Raw genomic sequence first — 17,995 nt, 5'->3', positions numbered from 1 at the left:
AACATTCATAATTTCATTTAATTGCAATTAAGATACATTTAAGTGTCTGAAAACATTATATTCAAGTGGATTCTTACAACTCTAATTCCAGAATGTTGGGACACTGTGTAAACTGTAAACTTCTAATTTTACTTACATTTTACAGAGCATCCTAACATTTTGGAATTAGGGTTATATAAATTACATTTCTATATTTCTGTAATAAGTACTCTTTTAAAATTACATGCATGCCGAAGTTACTATTTCACAAGGATCCATATTGCAACATATTTTAGAAGTCTAAATAACCATTGTCTTTTCATTTTTATTCATTTAGACTGACAAAACTGGCTGTGGGTCTCAGGTGATAAATGTGACAGAATTTGGCTTGTCTTCAGGAGGATCTTTCCAAGTGAATTGTAACGTGGAAGAGTCTGGAACAGGTGAGAGTATAAAACAAACGGCTGTCATCCATTCTTATTTTGCAAAATAGAGTAATGAAAGATGGTCTTTTGCTCTTGCTCCAGGCCTAAATATGAAGGGTTCTACCTCAGCTGTGTTTACCAGTGATTATATCAGTGTTCACTTTGAGGACACACCGGATACATACAGACCTGGCATGGCCTTTAAGGGAAAGGTAACAACTAGCTTGAGGTCATTATTTTTGCTACTAATTACTGAGCAAATGCTCCAAAAGTAACCCAACAATCCACGTTATTACAACTATCTTTATTAAACATTCATTGTGGTACCATAACTATGCATCACCGTTAATAAACAACCTATTTTTTCGCAGCAAGAACATTTAGCAGTGTAGCTATTATTGTGTACAGGGAGTGTTACTTTTGTTTGTGAAGTAATCTGTTTTTTTTTTCTCTCTCTCTACATGGTTTTTGAACAGGTTGTGGTCACTAATCCACAGTCCAGTTTGATGAAAAATGAGCCAGTGGTTGTATATGCATTTTATGGTGATAAAAAGGTCAACGTGACACTGACGACAGACATCAATGGCACTGCCCGCTTCTCCTTTAACACTTCAGACTGGTCAACACTACCTGTGGAACTATGGGTTAGTGGTGTTTTGGTTTTCTAACATGATGTTTATGTATATAATTCAGTATACTGATGATTTGAAAACTTTTTTTAGGCGTATCATAGGGGAGGTAAAAAACGGACCGATTTTGAGGCTTTCACATATTATCCATCAAGCTATCTCTACGTAAGGCCTTTTTACTCCAAAAGCAAAAGTTTCCTGATATTGACAAAGGCTCCAGAGAAGCTCAGCTGTAACAGTGATGCAACGGTGACGGCCAGTTACATCATTCAAGGCGGTGCGCTAAAAACAGGCCAGAAAACCTTGGATTTCTTTTACATTGTATGTTTAACATTGACATTTGTCTATCAATTGCTGGGTAGTTTGTTTTATTGCTCAACAAGCAATATAGCAGTACAAATAAAAATATATTTATCGTTTCCATGAATTAAGAATTCATTCCACAAATCGTATTCATTTGTTCTCTTGTTTTAGTTAAATTTGTGGTGTCGTTGAACTAATTTATTTTTCATTATTTCATTAAATCATAAACATATTGCACTAATTGGTTCCCTCTTTTGGTTTTAAAACCACTAAATGAGGAAACCAATTGTAAAACAAATCAAATGAGGGAATTAATCAATAAATTGTAGAAACTAATTTGTAATTTGCAGAGATTTATTAGTTAATCAGACCAGTATAGGTTTATATTTGAACCACAAATATAGTACTATGAAAAATAATATAAAAATAGTTTTCCTAAACCTTGTAGGTATAGCAGTGCTAGTGAAGCTGTAGAGCTTCAGCAACATTGCATAAATTTTCATACAGTAATTATCTACCTTGTTCTCTCCAGGTCTTATCTAGAGGCAGCATGGTTCAAAATGATCGTCTGTCTGTGAGTGTGAACAACGGAAAAGGTACAAGAGTATTTTATGGTTTGTGTACATTGTGTTTGAGCATGTGCCTATTTTTTGTTTTCACAAATGCTTTTTCCCTTTCATAAAAGAAAACAAAGGAGAACTGACATTCACACTGAAGAAGACAGCAGCCCTAACTCCATACGCTCAGGTGGTGGTTTACACAGTTCTCCCCAATAGAGAAACTGTAGCAGACAGTATGGACTTCCCCATTGAAGAATGTTTGCCAAACAAGGTCAGAAAATCCCATGTGAACAACATTTGATTGATTAAGTCATTAATGTGTGATGAGTGTGCCTGTGCTTTTACAGGTGTCCTTACAGTTCTCGTCTCCCACCGCACTGCCTGGAGAGAAGACATCTCTTAACCTGAAAGCCAATCCAGGTTCCTTGTGCTCTGTGCGGGCCATTGATCAGAGTGTGCTGCTGTTGAGACCAGAGGCCGAGCTGGATGCAGCTGCTGTATGTTAAACAGATAACCTTTATTTTAAGAGATGGGTCAGGGACGTGGCAGTTTTTAAACATTAGTTTGATCAAAAATACATTCAGTTAATTTACAGAAATCCGTTAAATACACTTCTTCCATAGTAGGCATCTGTATAACAACTGCTTCATTGCCTATTCATATTTTAATAACTTTTTGTAAAAAAAACATCATTTGGTGGAGGAAGAATCTTTATTACATTTACTAACTGGTTATACCCCCACATGGCATGAAAAATATTATTACTTAAAATGTTACAGTATTTAAACATTTCTTGGTACTCTTTGTAACTTTGAACATGTTTTAAACTAGATTTTTTTGTCATTATTCTGCAGGCCTTTAGATTGTTACCATTTCAGAGTTTGTCAGGTTACCCATATGAAGTTGACGAGTGGGAGCCTTACCCATGCCTATATCCCTGGGAAGAGATAATCCCATTTGCTGAGCCCGCAAGGCGCAAACGATCCCTCTTTCGCCCTTACTATGGCAACAGAAATGATGTCTACAACATCTTTAGAGTAAGATACACAACATTTTACAACATCACAGAGGTCTTTCAGAGTCATGTGAATCTCACTGTACATTATCCATCTTACACACTGTAACATACTTCTTTTTCCTAGGCAGTTGGAATCAAAATCGCTACAAACTCTGACATAAAAGAACTTCGTATTTGTCAATATGGGGATATGTCAATAGGGGGACGAGGTAAGTAACATTTTTTTAGGTTTGGAAATACCATTTTATTTGATTGTATTTACAAACAATCAATTCAAACAGATGTTATGGAAGACATGAAAATAGCCAGCTCGGGCATTGGTTTGGATCCAAATGTGGAAAAACATAGTGAGAATATGCGCAAATTCTTTCCAGAAACCTGGATATGGGATCTTATATCAGTGGGGTATGAATCTGCACCATAGCATTCCTGTATCAGTACAGTCCTTTGTAATCATACAGAAGAAACATATAGTTGTTTTCACCAGGCAATCAGGATCTGTAGACGTTGCAAAGACTGTCCCGGACGCCATCACTAAATGGGCAGCAGGGGCTTTCTGCACATCCCGTGTCGGGTTTGGAGTGGCCCCCAAGACTAATCTCACTGCTTTCAAGCCCTTCTTTGTGAGCCTCGCCCTCCCTTACTCTGTTATCCGTGAGGAGACGTTCACTCTCAAAGCCACTGTATTCAACTACCTCCCCAAATGTATCATGGTAAGCCCCTTTAATGTGTTAACTTGCTTGTCCTGGAGCGGTTTTGCAAGCATTTGTAGTAAAAGTGTTTCCTGTGGGCTTCCACTGTACAAATCTCTGTCTTGTCATAGGTGAAGGTCACACTGGCAGGCTCACCGCAGTTCACCGCTCAGCCGTGCAAAGACTGCACTTACACTCAGTGTGTTTGCTCTGAAGAAAGCCAAACCTTCCAGTGGATTGTTACACCCTCTGATCTCGGTAAGCCATTTGCTCTCTCTTATTTACTTACTCAAACTTATTCACTCACCCTAACATTGTTTCAAACCTGTATGACTTTCTGTCTAAAGAATGTTGGTTAACAAACAAATTCAGTATAATAGAAGTCATGAAGGTGAGTAAGTGATGACATAATTGTCATTTTTAGGTGTAAATTACAAACCTTTTAACATGTTCTACTATGACCATCATAGATTTGTTGGTTACTGCAGGCCCTAGGGGTACTTTATTTCTTCTGTAACTTAAAGGAGAACTCCACTTCCAGAACAGCAGTTTACAAATAATTTACTCACCCCCTTGTCAACCAAGATGTTCATGTCTTTCTGTCTTCAGTTGTAAAGAAATTATGGTTTTTGAGGAAAACATTTCTTCATATAATGGACTGCAATTGTGCCCCCGATTTTGAACTTCCAAAATGTAGTTTAAATACAGCTTCAAAAGGCTCTAAATGATCCCAGCTGCGGAAGAAGGGTCTTATCTAGTGAAACGATCAGTCATTTTTTTCAAAAAATAAAAATTTGTATACTTTTTAAGCACAAAAGCTCATGTAGCACAGGCCCTGAGATGCGTGTTCACGACACTACGTATTGAATCACATCGAAAGGTCACGCGGAACTACAGACCCAGTGTTTACAAAGCGAGCGCGCAAAGACTAACAGTGCAAGTAAGTCAAACGCTGTTTACAAACAAAAAGGTACAACGATGGAGTTTGTCGCCATTCTCCACCTTTTTGAGCCGGAGTACACAGACGATGAACTTATACATGATTCATAGTAGTGATGGGAAGTTCGGATCATTTTACTGACTCGGACCTTTGAGTCTCGTTCAGCAAAACGAACAAATCTTTTTTCGAGTCATTTCGTTCATTTTAGCAAAATATAATTTAAAATGTTACGTGTTACTTCCCTAACACATCTACTGCTTACACAAACGTTGATCACACTACAAACAAGGCAAAACTGTAATGCTATAAGAAACAGAAAAGATTAATTCATTATTTACCTTGGTCTTTAGTCTATGATTAGCTCACCTCACCTCTGACAAGTCTTCGAGTCGTTTGTTCATCTTATGGGGCTGTCACATGATGAACGAACGACTTGAAAAAACCCGAAGACTTGAAACAGGTGAATTAATTCCAGTACAGAACCTAATAGGATGTTGCGCATGCGCGACTAAATGTATCACTCCCCGAGACGACTCGTTCTTCCCGAGTCACATTAAAGATCCGTTCAAAATGAACAAATCATTCAAGAACGCGCATTCCAGAGCCTGTGCTACACGAGCGTTTGTGCATAAAAAGTACACAAATGTTTTTTTTTTTTGGAAAAAATTCACAGAACGTTTCGCTAGATAAGACCCGTCTTCCTCGGCTGGGATGGTTTAGAGCCTTTTGAAGCTGTATTTAAACTACATTTTGGAAGTTCAAAATCGGGGGCACAATTGAAGTCCATTATATGAAGAAAAATCTTGAAATGTTTTCCTCAAAAACCAAATTTCTTTTTATGACTGAAGACAAAAAGACATGGACATCTTGACTGACAAGGGGATGTGCAAATTATTTGTAAATTGTTGTTCTGGAAGTGGAGTTCTCCTTTAAATCCACCCAGAGTTAGAATCAATGTATACTGGTATGTGTGTTTTACAGGAAAGGTGAACATTACAGTGCGCGCTGAAGCGGTGCAGAGCCGAGAACTGTGTGGAAATGAAGTGGTGACTTTCCCGGACAAAGGCAGAATTGATACTGTGATGCAGAGCATTCTGGTGGCGGTACGTGCCTTTAATTGTATGTACTGTAGGTGCTACTAAGTACAGGCCTTTGACTCACTTTCCACTGTTTATCTATAAATTTGTTTTGCTCTGCCTTATAAATACAATTGACACTGTTATTACCTGTTTTTTTTTACAGGCAGAGGGAACTAAACAGTCAATCTCTCAGAATGAAGCCATCTGTGTAACAGGTTAGTGGCATTGCAATTATTAAATAAAGAATTTGAATTATTAATAGAAGTTAACCACTGAAACATGCTGTTGATTACCAAATACAGCAGAGTTTGACCTTAGCAAAATATCTTGTTTACTGTAATGCACTTACAGTGGAAGTCTATGATGCAAGGTGTTGCACTGAATAAATGTTAAAACACTTGATGTTTCAAAAAGGCTTTAACAAAAAGCTTCCATTTGCATCTGTTAAACTCTGTGTAGTTTTTACAAGAAATTGTGAAAATGATTGTCAGTGGTAAAGTACAGCATGTTTTGAACCTGACAGGTTTTTTTTCCTTTATTATTCCATTAGACTGTCCACAGGAGACATCAGTCTCTCTCACTCTACCTAAAGTATTTGTCAAGGATTCTGCAAAAAGCTTCATCACTGTTCTGGGTAAGTCTAAGAATGTCCTGGCAAATATACATAATGTACATTGACTGATATAAGCATATACAGTACATTAAATAAAACGTAACTAAAGGGATTGCTCTCGTTGGGTAGATTTTTAATTTTTAATCATATTTGGCTGTTTGGTCTGTAGGTGATCTGATGGGTCGTGCTCTGAAGAACATCGGTGATCTTTTGGCTATGCCGTACGGCTGTGGAGAGCAGAACATGCTGAATTTTGCCCCCAATATCTACATCCTTCAGTACCTGGAAAGCAGTGGGCAGCTCACGCCTGAGATTAAAAAACGAGCCATAACCTTCCTGCAGAGCGGTGAGGAAAACTGTTTGGAAAGATACTGGAAAAATTTGGATTAGTAAATTAATGTTTGCAGTCTTCTTCTTTTTTTTTTTTTGGTAAAAATATTGATATTTTAACAATATGTCAATTTACAGACAATTTTGAACTGTGTTAAATTAACAAATTTTCACAAACAAAAGGTCCAGTTGCACCCTTTTCGGCAGACCTGCATATAATAAAACATGTTTTCCTTCTTGTGTTGCAGGCTATCAGGGACAGCTGAAATACAAGCATTATGACGGATCTTACAGTGCTTTTGGGACGAGCGATCCTTCTGGTAATACCTGGTGAGTCTGGTACAGAGACAATGAAAGCATTTAGTTGCTTAATATAGGACTAGGACTTGCTTAATTTTGGAAGAGGGAAAACCTAGTCCACATGGACTTTGCACAAGAAAACATCCTGAAAACTGTTAAGGCAGAGTTACCAAATTATGGATATTTGACAGCAATTTCTATTGTTTCTTTAGGCTAACTGCATTTGTTATGAAGAGTTTTGGTGGGGCGAAGAAGTATATATTTATAGATCAGACTAACATCGATCAGGCAAAGAACTGGCTGAAGCGACGTCAACAGGAGAATGGCTGCTTCGCCTCTGTTGGGAAGCTTTACCACATTGGAATGATGGTGAGAACGTGCTCAGATCCGTTATCTGCTGCTCAAAAAATAAAAAAAATAAATAAATTGAATGAAAGATTAAAGATTCCAACAGCCTAAGGCCCCAGCTTGTTTACTTTGGTCTTTTCATAACATTTTTGAATGTTTTTGAAAGTCTCTTATGCTCATCAAGGCTATTTTTTTTTAATGAAAACTGTTATTTTAAATTGCAATATTTCATATTTCATTTAATTTGTACTGTTGTACTGCTGGATTATTGATGAAATAAATGAGCTATATAACAAGATGCATTTTTCAATCTTGAATTTATCTTGGTTTAAGGAAGTTTAGATGTTTAAACTGGAAAACAACAACAACAAAATACTAAGAAAATTTAGATGTGAAGCTGTCACAGCATTGAGTGGGATGAGGAGATGATTGCAGGGAGAAGTAATGGATCAGAGTTAGTTATGGAGAGGAAAACAGCTCCTTAGTCTGGTGGTCCTGGATTTCACACTCTAAAAATGTCTGTTAGATGGTAATAAATTGAGATTATAGAGCTGAGGGTGAGAAGGATCTTTCCTGATGCTTTTCTTCTCACAGGGTGGTGTCAATGATGAAGTCACTCTCTCTGCATATATCACCGCAGCACTGCTGGAGTTAGGTGTCCAGAAAACTGTGAGTAAAACCCTCTTTATGACTCCAAAGAGATGGACTCTAGTCATAGATAAATCTAAGTCTAACTCAATACAGATAATGTGACTAATGAAGGAAGCAGACACTCATTAAGTCTTTTGTGTGCTTTGTAAGGATGAAATGGTGGCAAAAAGCCTTGCATGTCTGAAGCAATCTTCCCTTAACATTACCAACACTTATGTGACTGCCTTGCTGTCCTACACATTCACTCTTGCTGGAGATGAACAGATGAGGCAGAACCTCCTCTCTAAACTGGACAAGCAGGCCAAGAGAGAAGGTACCATTCAGCTTTAGATTAAATAAGATGAATAAAAAAATAGATATATTAATAGATATATTAATTTGGGGCCATTTTATTAATTAGTTCCCTTGTTTTAATTAAATCATGCCATGTGTGAGTCTCTTTAGTATAGTAGTATACTTCCTGAGAAGAAAGACATGAAGGCACAAACTACTGTTGATAGTTACTGTGTTGCAGAGAAAACACTTTTTTTTTTCCCTCACCATTTCTTAAATTGTTAAAAAATAGACCACGTAATCAAATTAGGTAAAAGTTTTCCCCAATGTATAACTTTTCTGTTAACAATCTAGATCACATTTCTCTGGACCCCAGTTTGAAAACCCCTAATCTAGATTACCCTGCTGCTTTTAATAAACACAAATAAGATAAATAAATCCAGGCACATGACATGTGGAGATAAAAGAATGTATCGTAACTACAGTACAAAAAATTAAGATTTTATTAAATTTATTAATTTATTAAGATTTGTAGCCACATTTTATTTATTTGTTCCATTATTTTAGTTCAATTGTAACCACACTGTACTAATATGTTCCTTTGTTTTCATTTTGTTAAATTGTAGCTTTAATTTTCAGAACTCCCTAGATAATGCTCTGGTTACTTAACATAACCTCGTTCCCTGAGATAAGGAATGACCTTGTGCCGCTGACACGTGGGGAAACTCCTGTTTACTCTGTTACTGAAGCCTAAGTTGTTCACATTTGTGTAGCTGCACAAACCAGTGGTGCTTTAGCCCGCCAGAAGGTGAAGAGCCAATCGCTATATAGGTCGACTCCGAGCGCCATTTCATCAGAATCTGAAGCAACAGTCATCGATTTGCGCGCAGTTTATAGCACAGCAAGCTGCGCAACACTATCCAACGCAATGTTCCCTTATCTTAGGGAACCAAGGTTATGTTAGTAACCAGAGAGTTCCCTATTGAACGGTCTCTCTTGTTGCGTCACTGACAAGACAAGACATAAACTTTTCCACTCACCAAGGTAGAATTAAGTGGACAAAATCCACGCCTGCAGGGCAGGGGTGTCCAAGTTATAGAATCTAGCAAAGGTAGACAGTGATGGCCCTAAATCTCACCAAAAAAATTCCACTGGACCACACCCAGGAGGAAGCCATTACTCTGGTGGAGTGGGCCCTCACCTCGATAGGGCACTGTAAGCCAACAGAGGCATAAGTTAAGGCTATAATATCCAGTTAACTTTAGAGCAGCCTCCGAAGCATACAAAAAGCTGCTCTGAGTGTCTGAACAGACGAGAGTGCTCAACATAGACTCTGAGGTCCCATATTGGATTGGGACCCTGCTCACCGTCTGCAGTGGGGAGTGCAAGAAGGGTGATAACCTGGGCTCTAAACAGAGTGAAGAGCACTTAAGGCATGTAACCTTGTCTCGGTTAGTAAACAACTTTACAGTCATTAGCCCCAAGCTCAAGGCAGGAAGCACTGACTGACAGTGCCTATAAGTCACTCACTCGCTTGACCGACGCTAAAGCCAGGACGAGGCCAGTCTTAAGCGGCATGGGCTGCAATTTGGCCAATTGTATCCTCACTGTTTGAGGATGCAGAGGGTTCAGTCTCTGAGCTCCCCTCAGAAACTTAACAACCAGGTCGTTTCTGCCGATTGATTGGCTAGCTTTGAGGAAATGATTCTCTGTGATATCTGCCACATAAACTTTGAGTATGGAATGAGTGTGTTCATTGTCCAACAGCTTTTGTAAAAAGATTAGCACGTGAGACACGTCACAAGAACCCAAGTCTAGGCTTCATGCTAAACACCAGTCACAGAAGACTGACCATTTAAGGGTGTAAAGGCTTCTCGTAGACAGGGCTCTAGCCTCTAAAATGGTGTTAGTGACACTCGTGAGGAGCTGGACAAGCTCCTGTCAAGGGGTCAAACATGAAGACTCCACAGCTCTGGGCTGGTGGTGCCAAATCATGCTCTCCACTTGCGAGAGAAGGTCCTTAACTTGAATGACGCTAAAAAGTCAGGGAGTGTTCTAGCGTAATCCATGCCCACCTCTGGGCTGAGTCTATAACAGTCCCCAGAAAGACCACTCACTGTCTAGGTGAAAAGAACTCTTGGATAAAACTGATTCTCAACCCGAGACGCTCCTGGTGGCTGAGCAGCAGCAACCTGTGAGCAAAAAGTTCCCGTTCTGATCTGGCTAGAACTAGAGTTAACATCTTGAATGGCCATCTCATAAGTGAGCGATTCAGATGCCTGAGATCGAGAACAGCGAAAAGGCGATCTTCTGCCTGGTCATCCGCCAACCTGGTCTTTTGCTGCATAAGCCTTGTTGGCCAAGGCTTCAGGGCTTAGATGGATGTGCTACATAAGCTTTTAATCCACGGACCAATGATAGACACAGGTGAGCAGCAACCACCTCTTCCAGAGGGGGAAGCTTGTCTTCAGCACCCTCAATGGCAATGAGAGTAGCAGAAATAGAGGAACTAACTCGGGCCGAAAAGGGGGGGCACCGCGTCTTGGTGAGTTCTTCATGAACTGCAGGGAAGAATGGAGCAGGCCATTGGCTGGAGGACTGCTGATGCCATCTCTTCCTGGGCCGACCATTCCAGGCCGAGATCCTCCACTGCCTTAGATAGAATGCGGAACAGCTGCACTTGGCTCCTCCCCTTATGGCGAGTTAAAGTGCCATTGGTTTGTGCAGCTACACAAACGTTTACAAATCAGTAAGAGAGGGAACAGGAGTTTCCCCACATGTGTCAGTGATGCAGCGGGAGAGACTGCTTGATAGGGAACAAGGTATAAACTACTGTTGATAGTTTTTGTGTTGCAAACAGAAAAAGAGGAGAAAACAGATAAATACTGTTTTCTTGCTCTGGTTATTTCAGGTGTTGGACGATATTGGACTCTGACTAATAATGTGCAACCGACGGGCTCTGTGGAAGTAGAGACAAGTGCTTATGTGTTGCTGGCGCTGCTCTCTGGACCCACACTGCCTGGATTTGGACTGAACTACTCTGTTGGTATAGTGCACTGGTTAACCAAGAACCAGAATGCATATGGTGGCTTCTCCTCTACACAGGTAATGTTATTTATCTTATACAGCTTTTTTTAAACCCTTCTCTGTCTGTGTAATGCGTTTTATCATTATTGACTGTAAGTGGTGTCGGTCTCTCTCTCTCTCTCGCTCTCTGTGAACAGGATACTGTAGTAGCACTCCAGGCCCTTGCGAAGTACAGTGCTTCTACCTACAATCCAGAAGGATCCATTACCGTAACCGTAACCTCCCCCTCAGGCCAGAATAACCAGTTCACCGTGAACCAGAACAACCGTCTACTTTACCAGGAGAAACAACTGCAGGAAGCTACTGGCACATACAAGCTCAGGGCCGAAGGCAAAGGCTGTGTGTTTGTGCAGGTCTGTGCCCTGTCTCTTATGATGCACACATTGAGTCCAAGGACTAGCTCCTCTAGAAATTAAAGGTTTTATTATTTAATCACCCTCATGCCATTCCAAATCTGTATGATTTACATTCTTCAATGGATTACAGAAGGAAGTCATAAGGATTTGGAATTACATAAGGATGAGTAAACTGTATGATTATTACTTAAGTGTATAAAAGGGATATAATTCACCTCACATTTGACATCATTCTGTGTTTTGTTTCAGTTTGCCTTGCACTACAATATCCCACCTCCTCCAGACTCTTTGGCCTTCAAAATCAATGCAAGTACTGGGGTTTGCAGCGACACAAGGAACCCAGCTTTTACATTAACCACCACTGCTAGGTAAGCCTTTGTAAATAACAGTAAAAAAAACACAACCTAGTTTATGGCCTAATAGACTCTTTCCTGTCTGTCAGACTACATACAATGAACAATGTGTGGTTGTAAACCCTGTTTGTGATTGTTGGAACGACTGTATGGCAGGTATAGCGGCACACGAGCGGAGACCAACATGGTGATCATTAACGTCAGGCTCCTGTCTGGGTATAAGCCGGATGAGACGTCTCTTCAGGCTGTGAGTGACGCTTGAAGGGCTCTGGTCCTCTTTTGATCTCAAGTTGTGTAGCCAGCATTTAATTCGATCTTATTCGCTCTTCTGTCTCCACAGCTGAGGGAAGACCCCACCATCAAACGTCTGGATCTGGATGCAGATCATGTCTTTTTCTATTTGGATAGTGTAAATGTTTTATTTAAATATCTTGGGTTTTTGGACATGTCTGCTATTTTGACAAGAAAAGAGATAAACTGTCCCTGTTTACTTAAATAACTCACCAAAAAATGAGAATTGACTGGAAATGTACTCACTCTCAGGCCAGTCAAGATGTAGTTGAGTTTCACAGTTTCTTCATCAGAAGAGATTTGGAGAAATTTAGCATTGCATCACTTGTCAACCTCTGCTTTGAACAGATGTTGTCAAAATGAGAGTCCAAACTGCTGATAAAAACATCACAACAATACACAATCAACTGATAGATTGGAGTCATGTGGATAACTTGTAGATTTATTGTGACGTTTTTATCACTATTTGGACTCTCATTCTAACGACACTCATTCACTGCAGAGGAACCATTGATGTGCAAGTGATGTAATGCTAAATTTCTACCAAAAATCTGTTCCAAACTTTTCAACTTATTGTCTTGAATGGCTCAAGGATGAGTAAATATTAAGCAAATTTTCATGTTTAGATGAACATTTCCTTTAACACATTCTCATATGTCCATACCCCGTATAAAATAAATAATAAATAAATAAAATTATGTAATAACTTTCTCTTCCGTTCCAGCTGAAAAAGAATCAGGTGAAGTCCATTAGCCTGCAGCTCGCACAGGAAGTGCCGGTGCAGAACCTGAAACCAGCTGTAGTGATCGTCTATGACTACTACAAGATCAGTATGTGTTTATTCATCACTGTGCACACAAAGTCTTAAAGACAATACAGTATATCCAGTATAATACAGTACAATACAGTACAAAAATAATCAAATAAAATCGGAATAAATAAATCATAATATGAATGGGAAAACCTATTTGCATTTTAATGTTTAAGAGTTTCATTTTTTGTAAAAAAAAAAAATAATTGTGGTTTACGAGTCGTTATTTAATCTTACCATAATACATTTTCGTTATATTGAGACAAGGTCAACAATGCTGTGCACAAAAAACTTGTTTTTATTCCTCCAGGTGAAATGTCTGTGACTGACTACACCTCACCATGTGTATAAATACTACCGTAAGTACAGTAACTGTTGAAGTTTCAAAATTTAATTTTAACTAAAACTTCAGTCGAATATTTTAATAAATGTACTCTTAATCCTGAATCCTAAAAAATAATTGTTTTCAACACTGATAATATTAAAGGAGAAGTCCACTCCCAGAACAAAGATTTACAGATACTGTACTCACCCCCTTGTCATCCAAGATGTTCATGTCTTTCTTTCTTCAGTCGTAAAGAAATTATGTTTTTTGAGGAAAACATTTCTGCATTCTTCCTGACTTCTATGGTGCCCCAAGTTTGAGCTTCCAAAATGCAGTTTAAATGCGGCTTCAACCTATCCCAAATGCGGTTGTAAACGAGGGATTCTCCCTCAACTTTAAAATCATCCTATATCGCTGTTTTACCTTTTTTGTTAAGGGTGATTGATCTTTTTTGCATTTTCACTTTGCATTGACTGGGTCTGTACTTGTGCAGCGATGGTTTTAAATTTGAATTTGAGGGAGAAAATACGATTGGAGTTTTTCGTCATACCCTAACTGTCTTGAGCCAGAATACACAGAGTTCAGGCAGAGCAAGACAAGACAAGTGTTTGTGATTAAACAGTATACAAATTGTATTATTTTTTATAAAAATATCCAATCATTTCGCTAGATAAGAATTGCCTTCCTCGGCTGGGATTGTTTACAACCGCATTTGGAATCGCTTGAAGCCGCATTTAAACTGCATTTTGGAAGTTCAAACTCGGGGTAGTCCATTATATGGGGAAAAGTCCTGAAATGTTTTCTTCAAAAAATATAATTTCTTTACAACTGAAGAAAGAAAGACATGAACATCTTGAATGAAAAGGGGGTGAGTACATTATCTGTAAATTTTTATTCTGGAAGTGGACTTCTCTTTCTCTTTTCTTCAGCACCAAATCAGCATATTAGAATGATGTTATGTTGCTTGATAAAGGATGATTGTTTTTCAGGCGATGATCTGAAGTGCTGATGGCTAAAGAACTGTACACTGGAATATATGGCGAGACAAATTTAATACTGTCACTTTTTCTGATCCTCTGTCAATTTCTTGTAATAAAATCTTATTGTTCTCTTAAATCAAAAATAATGCATTTCTGCATTATGCATTTTAGTTGCTATTAAACAGTTTGTCAGTTTCTACTTCAGAAACATTTGTGTCCTGTGATTATTTATTCTCTATTATTCTCTATTATTAGTATATATATGCAAATGTCTCCATATTTAAAGAATAAACTCCCAGTTCAGAACCCAATTACTGTATGTTTTTGAAAAATCCAAAATATCACATTTTAAAGCACTTGATTCAACTCTTCTACTGGTTTAGTATATCCCAAACAATTCCAGTACCAGGTACTCTCTCAGGTGTGAAATAAGGCTTCTCTGATTTATGCAGGGCCTGACTAGTGAACGCCATAGCAACTTCTGCTATGAAGATCTCTCTGCATCAGCACAGCTCTTAGTCTCGCATCACAGGCATCGGCATGAAAGGGAAAAGGGAAAGTAAAGTCTGGAAAACTTAGCACAAGTGCCGAGGTTAATTTTCATTTCAGAAGGTCAGTGGCATCTTGGCAGGCACTGTCCTACACAAAAAGAGCATCATTTTCAAGCACAAACAGCAGTTCAGCATGGTGGGCGTAGTCTTGTATAAATTGACGATAATAGCCTAATAGGCCCAAAGACTCACTTGCTTCACATTGACAGTGGTTGTTAAGTCCATAACGACCTTCACTTTGTACTGGTCCGGCAGGCACGGTACCCTAAGAAGGTAAGCTTTCTGCGACAAAACTGTCATTTGGCAAGTTTAATGGTCAACCCGGCAGACCTGAGCCATGAAAGCCGTGACTTCCCTGAGGTCATCAAGATGTTGGTTGAAAGTGGGCAAAGCCCACAACAATATCGTCCATGTAGACTGCACAGGACCTATAAATAAGACTATCCAAGACACTATTCATTAGTCTTTGAAAGTTTGCTGGTGCATTGCACAGACCAAATGGAAGCACAGAGAACTGAAATAGCCCACACTGTGAAACAAAAAGCAGATTTTGTGTCTTCTGCCACGGATCCCTGAGCAAGGTCGATTGTGGTTAGGAATTTACCTCTGAAAAAGGAAGTCAAGGGACTCATCGACTCTTGGTAATGGATAAGAGTCTTTCATGGTGAGCTGATTCAACCCACGACTGTCCACACAAAATCATGGTTCACCACAAGGTTTCTGAACAATTACAACAGGGGCAGCCCAAGGGCCCGTTGCCGGTTTAATGATGTCGTCGTTCAACATTTTTTTTTATTTAAACATAAATCAAACACTTTTTAGCTGGGGAGTTTCGATGAGGTGGACAGGTCTGGCATTCCCTGTGTCTATCGAGTGCTCAATTAGTGATATGCAGCCCAGGTAACCATCGAAGAGGTTTAGAAAAATGTTCAATTAGCCCTGACAGCTGTTCCTTCTCAGCACTACTCAGACACCTTTTCTCGAAGTGCTGTAGATGGGACTTCCATGAACAACAAACTGCCTTCAGAGTCCTGTACTTCCCTGCCTTTGATCTCCATTAATAAATGATTGTTGCCTATGACATGCTGGATGGGATGCGAATGGTGATGAAAGCATGCAACATGAAATCCATCCCCAAAATCAGGGTTGAAGGTAAGTGTGGGCCAATGGTAAAACGGTGATGAAAACATTGTCTCATGAAGCCAAAAGCTAACCAAGTCAGTCTTAGGGGTTGGCATTCCCCACCATCTGGCAGTAGGACTGGGGTAGCAGACCATGCTTTAACATTAACCTTCAATTTGGCTTGATTCTGAACAATGTCTGCTTGCACTGCAAAATGTGATCAAGTGTAGCATCTAACACCTTGCCATTAATCTTAACTTTAAATGGAGTATTCCAAAATTAAGGTGATGAGGGCTCTTCCACATGACAAAGGACAGGTTGTTCTGGAACAGCGGCATTAGTCAGTTGAGGCAAATGTATCTTCTGGAGGGAGGATTGCCTCTGCGAATCATCCTCCCACCCTTGGAGTTTCCCTAGTGCCTGACAAATGGATTCCCTTCCCCTGCTGTACTGCTGTCTAGGCCGTTTTTTAATTCCTTGCATCAAGAGCAGGTGCATTAGGGGACTCACTTTGTTGTGAGTGCATTCCAGAAAGTGAGTTGCAATCTGGACATATACGAGAAGTGACAGTAGGTTTCTTTGAGAGGTTTAGCTTTACTCTGCTACAGTGAAGGCAGTGAACATTTACTTGGTCCCAGAATGACATGAGCTTATGAGCCCTTAGAAGAAGATACATGACTGAGGAAACAGAGTTTCCACAGAAAGCAACTCTATTCTTTTCAAGAGCATGTTTACAAATAAGGTTGATTTGTTCTTGCTCTGGTGAGGGTGTTTTCAGCTTTCTGAATTCATTTAGCGTGTGAGCAACAAAAGTAAGAAGAGGCTCTTCAGTACTTTGTATATGGTCCAAGATACCTCTCATTATTTGTTCCTGGATATCGGAAGGAATAAAGAATTTCCTGAAGAAATCACAGAACTGTGTCCCTGGAACAACATGTGCATCAAAGACAGAGAACCACTTATTTGCCTCTTTTGCCAAAAACCTTGGAACTTGGCCTGGAGGAATATGGCTGTGTAGCGTAGAGCTGCCCATAAGAGGTAGCTGTGCATGTTGTGGTGAACCACAAACAGCACACAGCTCACTTTTGTCTCTGTCTGGGGGCAGAATCTGGTAATGAGTAGGTCAAGCCAGTCTCAAGGTTGGGGTGAGAAGCCATCACAGTAAATGTGTATTCACATAAACAGCAGTATAACAATTGTAAACATTCTAAATGTAACTGTATGAACTTTACATTAGCAATCCCAAACATAGAGTTTGTAATCGTGATAAAACCACGTGCCACATGAAAGCAATCTTTTTTTGTTTTGTTTTGTTTTATAGCTTTTTGAGGAATATCTTTAGATTTGCTTGTTTTCCAATGCACACTATTTGCTGAAACCTTAAGAATCTGTTCAAAATTATTAAATACCACACACCATTCACTGTGTGCTGTTAAGCTTGAGTAAATGAGCTTTTCATTCAAAATCATAAGAAAAAGCCCACATATTTGCATATTTGCATTTTTGTTGTGTTCTGATCATTCTGACCCAGACAGGTTTTTCTTTTCCCCAAAAATGCTAGTTAATGTTATTGGTTAAAAACCTACTGACTTTGCTGCACACAGACTATAACAGCTTTGCAAATAATAATAGTAAAAAAAAAATAATAATAAAAAATATATAATTTTGTTTATTATTTTGGGATTTTTTTACTACCCTGTACCCGTTACATTTGCAGTGTCAAAAATGACCGGCCTACAAAAAACTGCTTTTAAATGTCTTGTTATGGTATATTATTACCAAATTTTGAATTTATTTTAATTCTGCTAAATGTTAACTGTAATTACTAAGTAATCTTCAGTGTAATGTGTGATTGTTTATCTTGTTTATCTTGAATATTAATATTTCTAGATAAAGGCTGCAGCCAGTGAGACAACTATATGAAAGTATTGGATACATTTAAAAATATATATATTTTTAAAAATAATGGAAGAATAACC

General features: G+C 38.9%; 1 protein-coding gene across 1 annotated transcript in view; it reads left to right on the top strand.

The window, feature by feature from the left end:
- LOC127177478 (alpha-2-macroglobulin-like protein 1) overlaps window positions 1–14,542 on the top strand; it is a 56,223-nt gene extending 41,681 nt beyond the window's left edge. The window contains 23 exon segments of the mRNA XM_051129769.1: window positions 2,022–2,167; window positions 2,244–2,393; window positions 2,751–2,933; window positions 3,039–3,123; window positions 3,196–3,319; window positions 3,402–3,627; window positions 3,738–3,864; window positions 5,528–5,649; window positions 5,789–5,840; window positions 6,176–6,259; window positions 6,408–6,584; window positions 6,817–6,898; window positions 7,081–7,237; window positions 7,811–7,885; window positions 8,018–8,180; window positions 11,052–11,245; window positions 11,365–11,580; window positions 11,833–11,951; window positions 12,093–12,183; window positions 12,277–12,345; window positions 12,952–13,057; window positions 13,349–13,397; window positions 14,353–14,542. Coding sequence (XP_050985726.1) covers window positions 2,022–2,167; window positions 2,244–2,393; window positions 2,751–2,933; window positions 3,039–3,123; window positions 3,196–3,319; window positions 3,402–3,627; window positions 3,738–3,864; window positions 5,528–5,649; window positions 5,789–5,840; window positions 6,176–6,259; window positions 6,408–6,584; window positions 6,817–6,898; window positions 7,081–7,237; window positions 7,811–7,885; window positions 8,018–8,180; window positions 11,052–11,245; window positions 11,365–11,580; window positions 11,833–11,951; window positions 12,093–12,183; window positions 12,277–12,345; window positions 12,952–13,057; window positions 13,349–13,389 — 2,789 coding nt within the window. The 3' untranslated portion in view covers window positions 13,390–13,397; window positions 14,353–14,542.
- Window positions 14,543–17,995: the final 3,453 nt, after the last annotated feature.

The sequence above is a fragment of the Labeo rohita genome, chromosome 15 (assembly GCF_022985175.1).
Source record: "Labeo rohita strain BAU-BD-2019 chromosome 15, IGBB_LRoh.1.0, whole genome shotgun sequence".
Lineage (NCBI taxonomy): Eukaryota > Metazoa > Chordata > Actinopteri > Cypriniformes > Cyprinidae > Labeo > Labeo rohita.
This window is presented reverse-complemented; position numbering and strand designations above follow the sequence as displayed.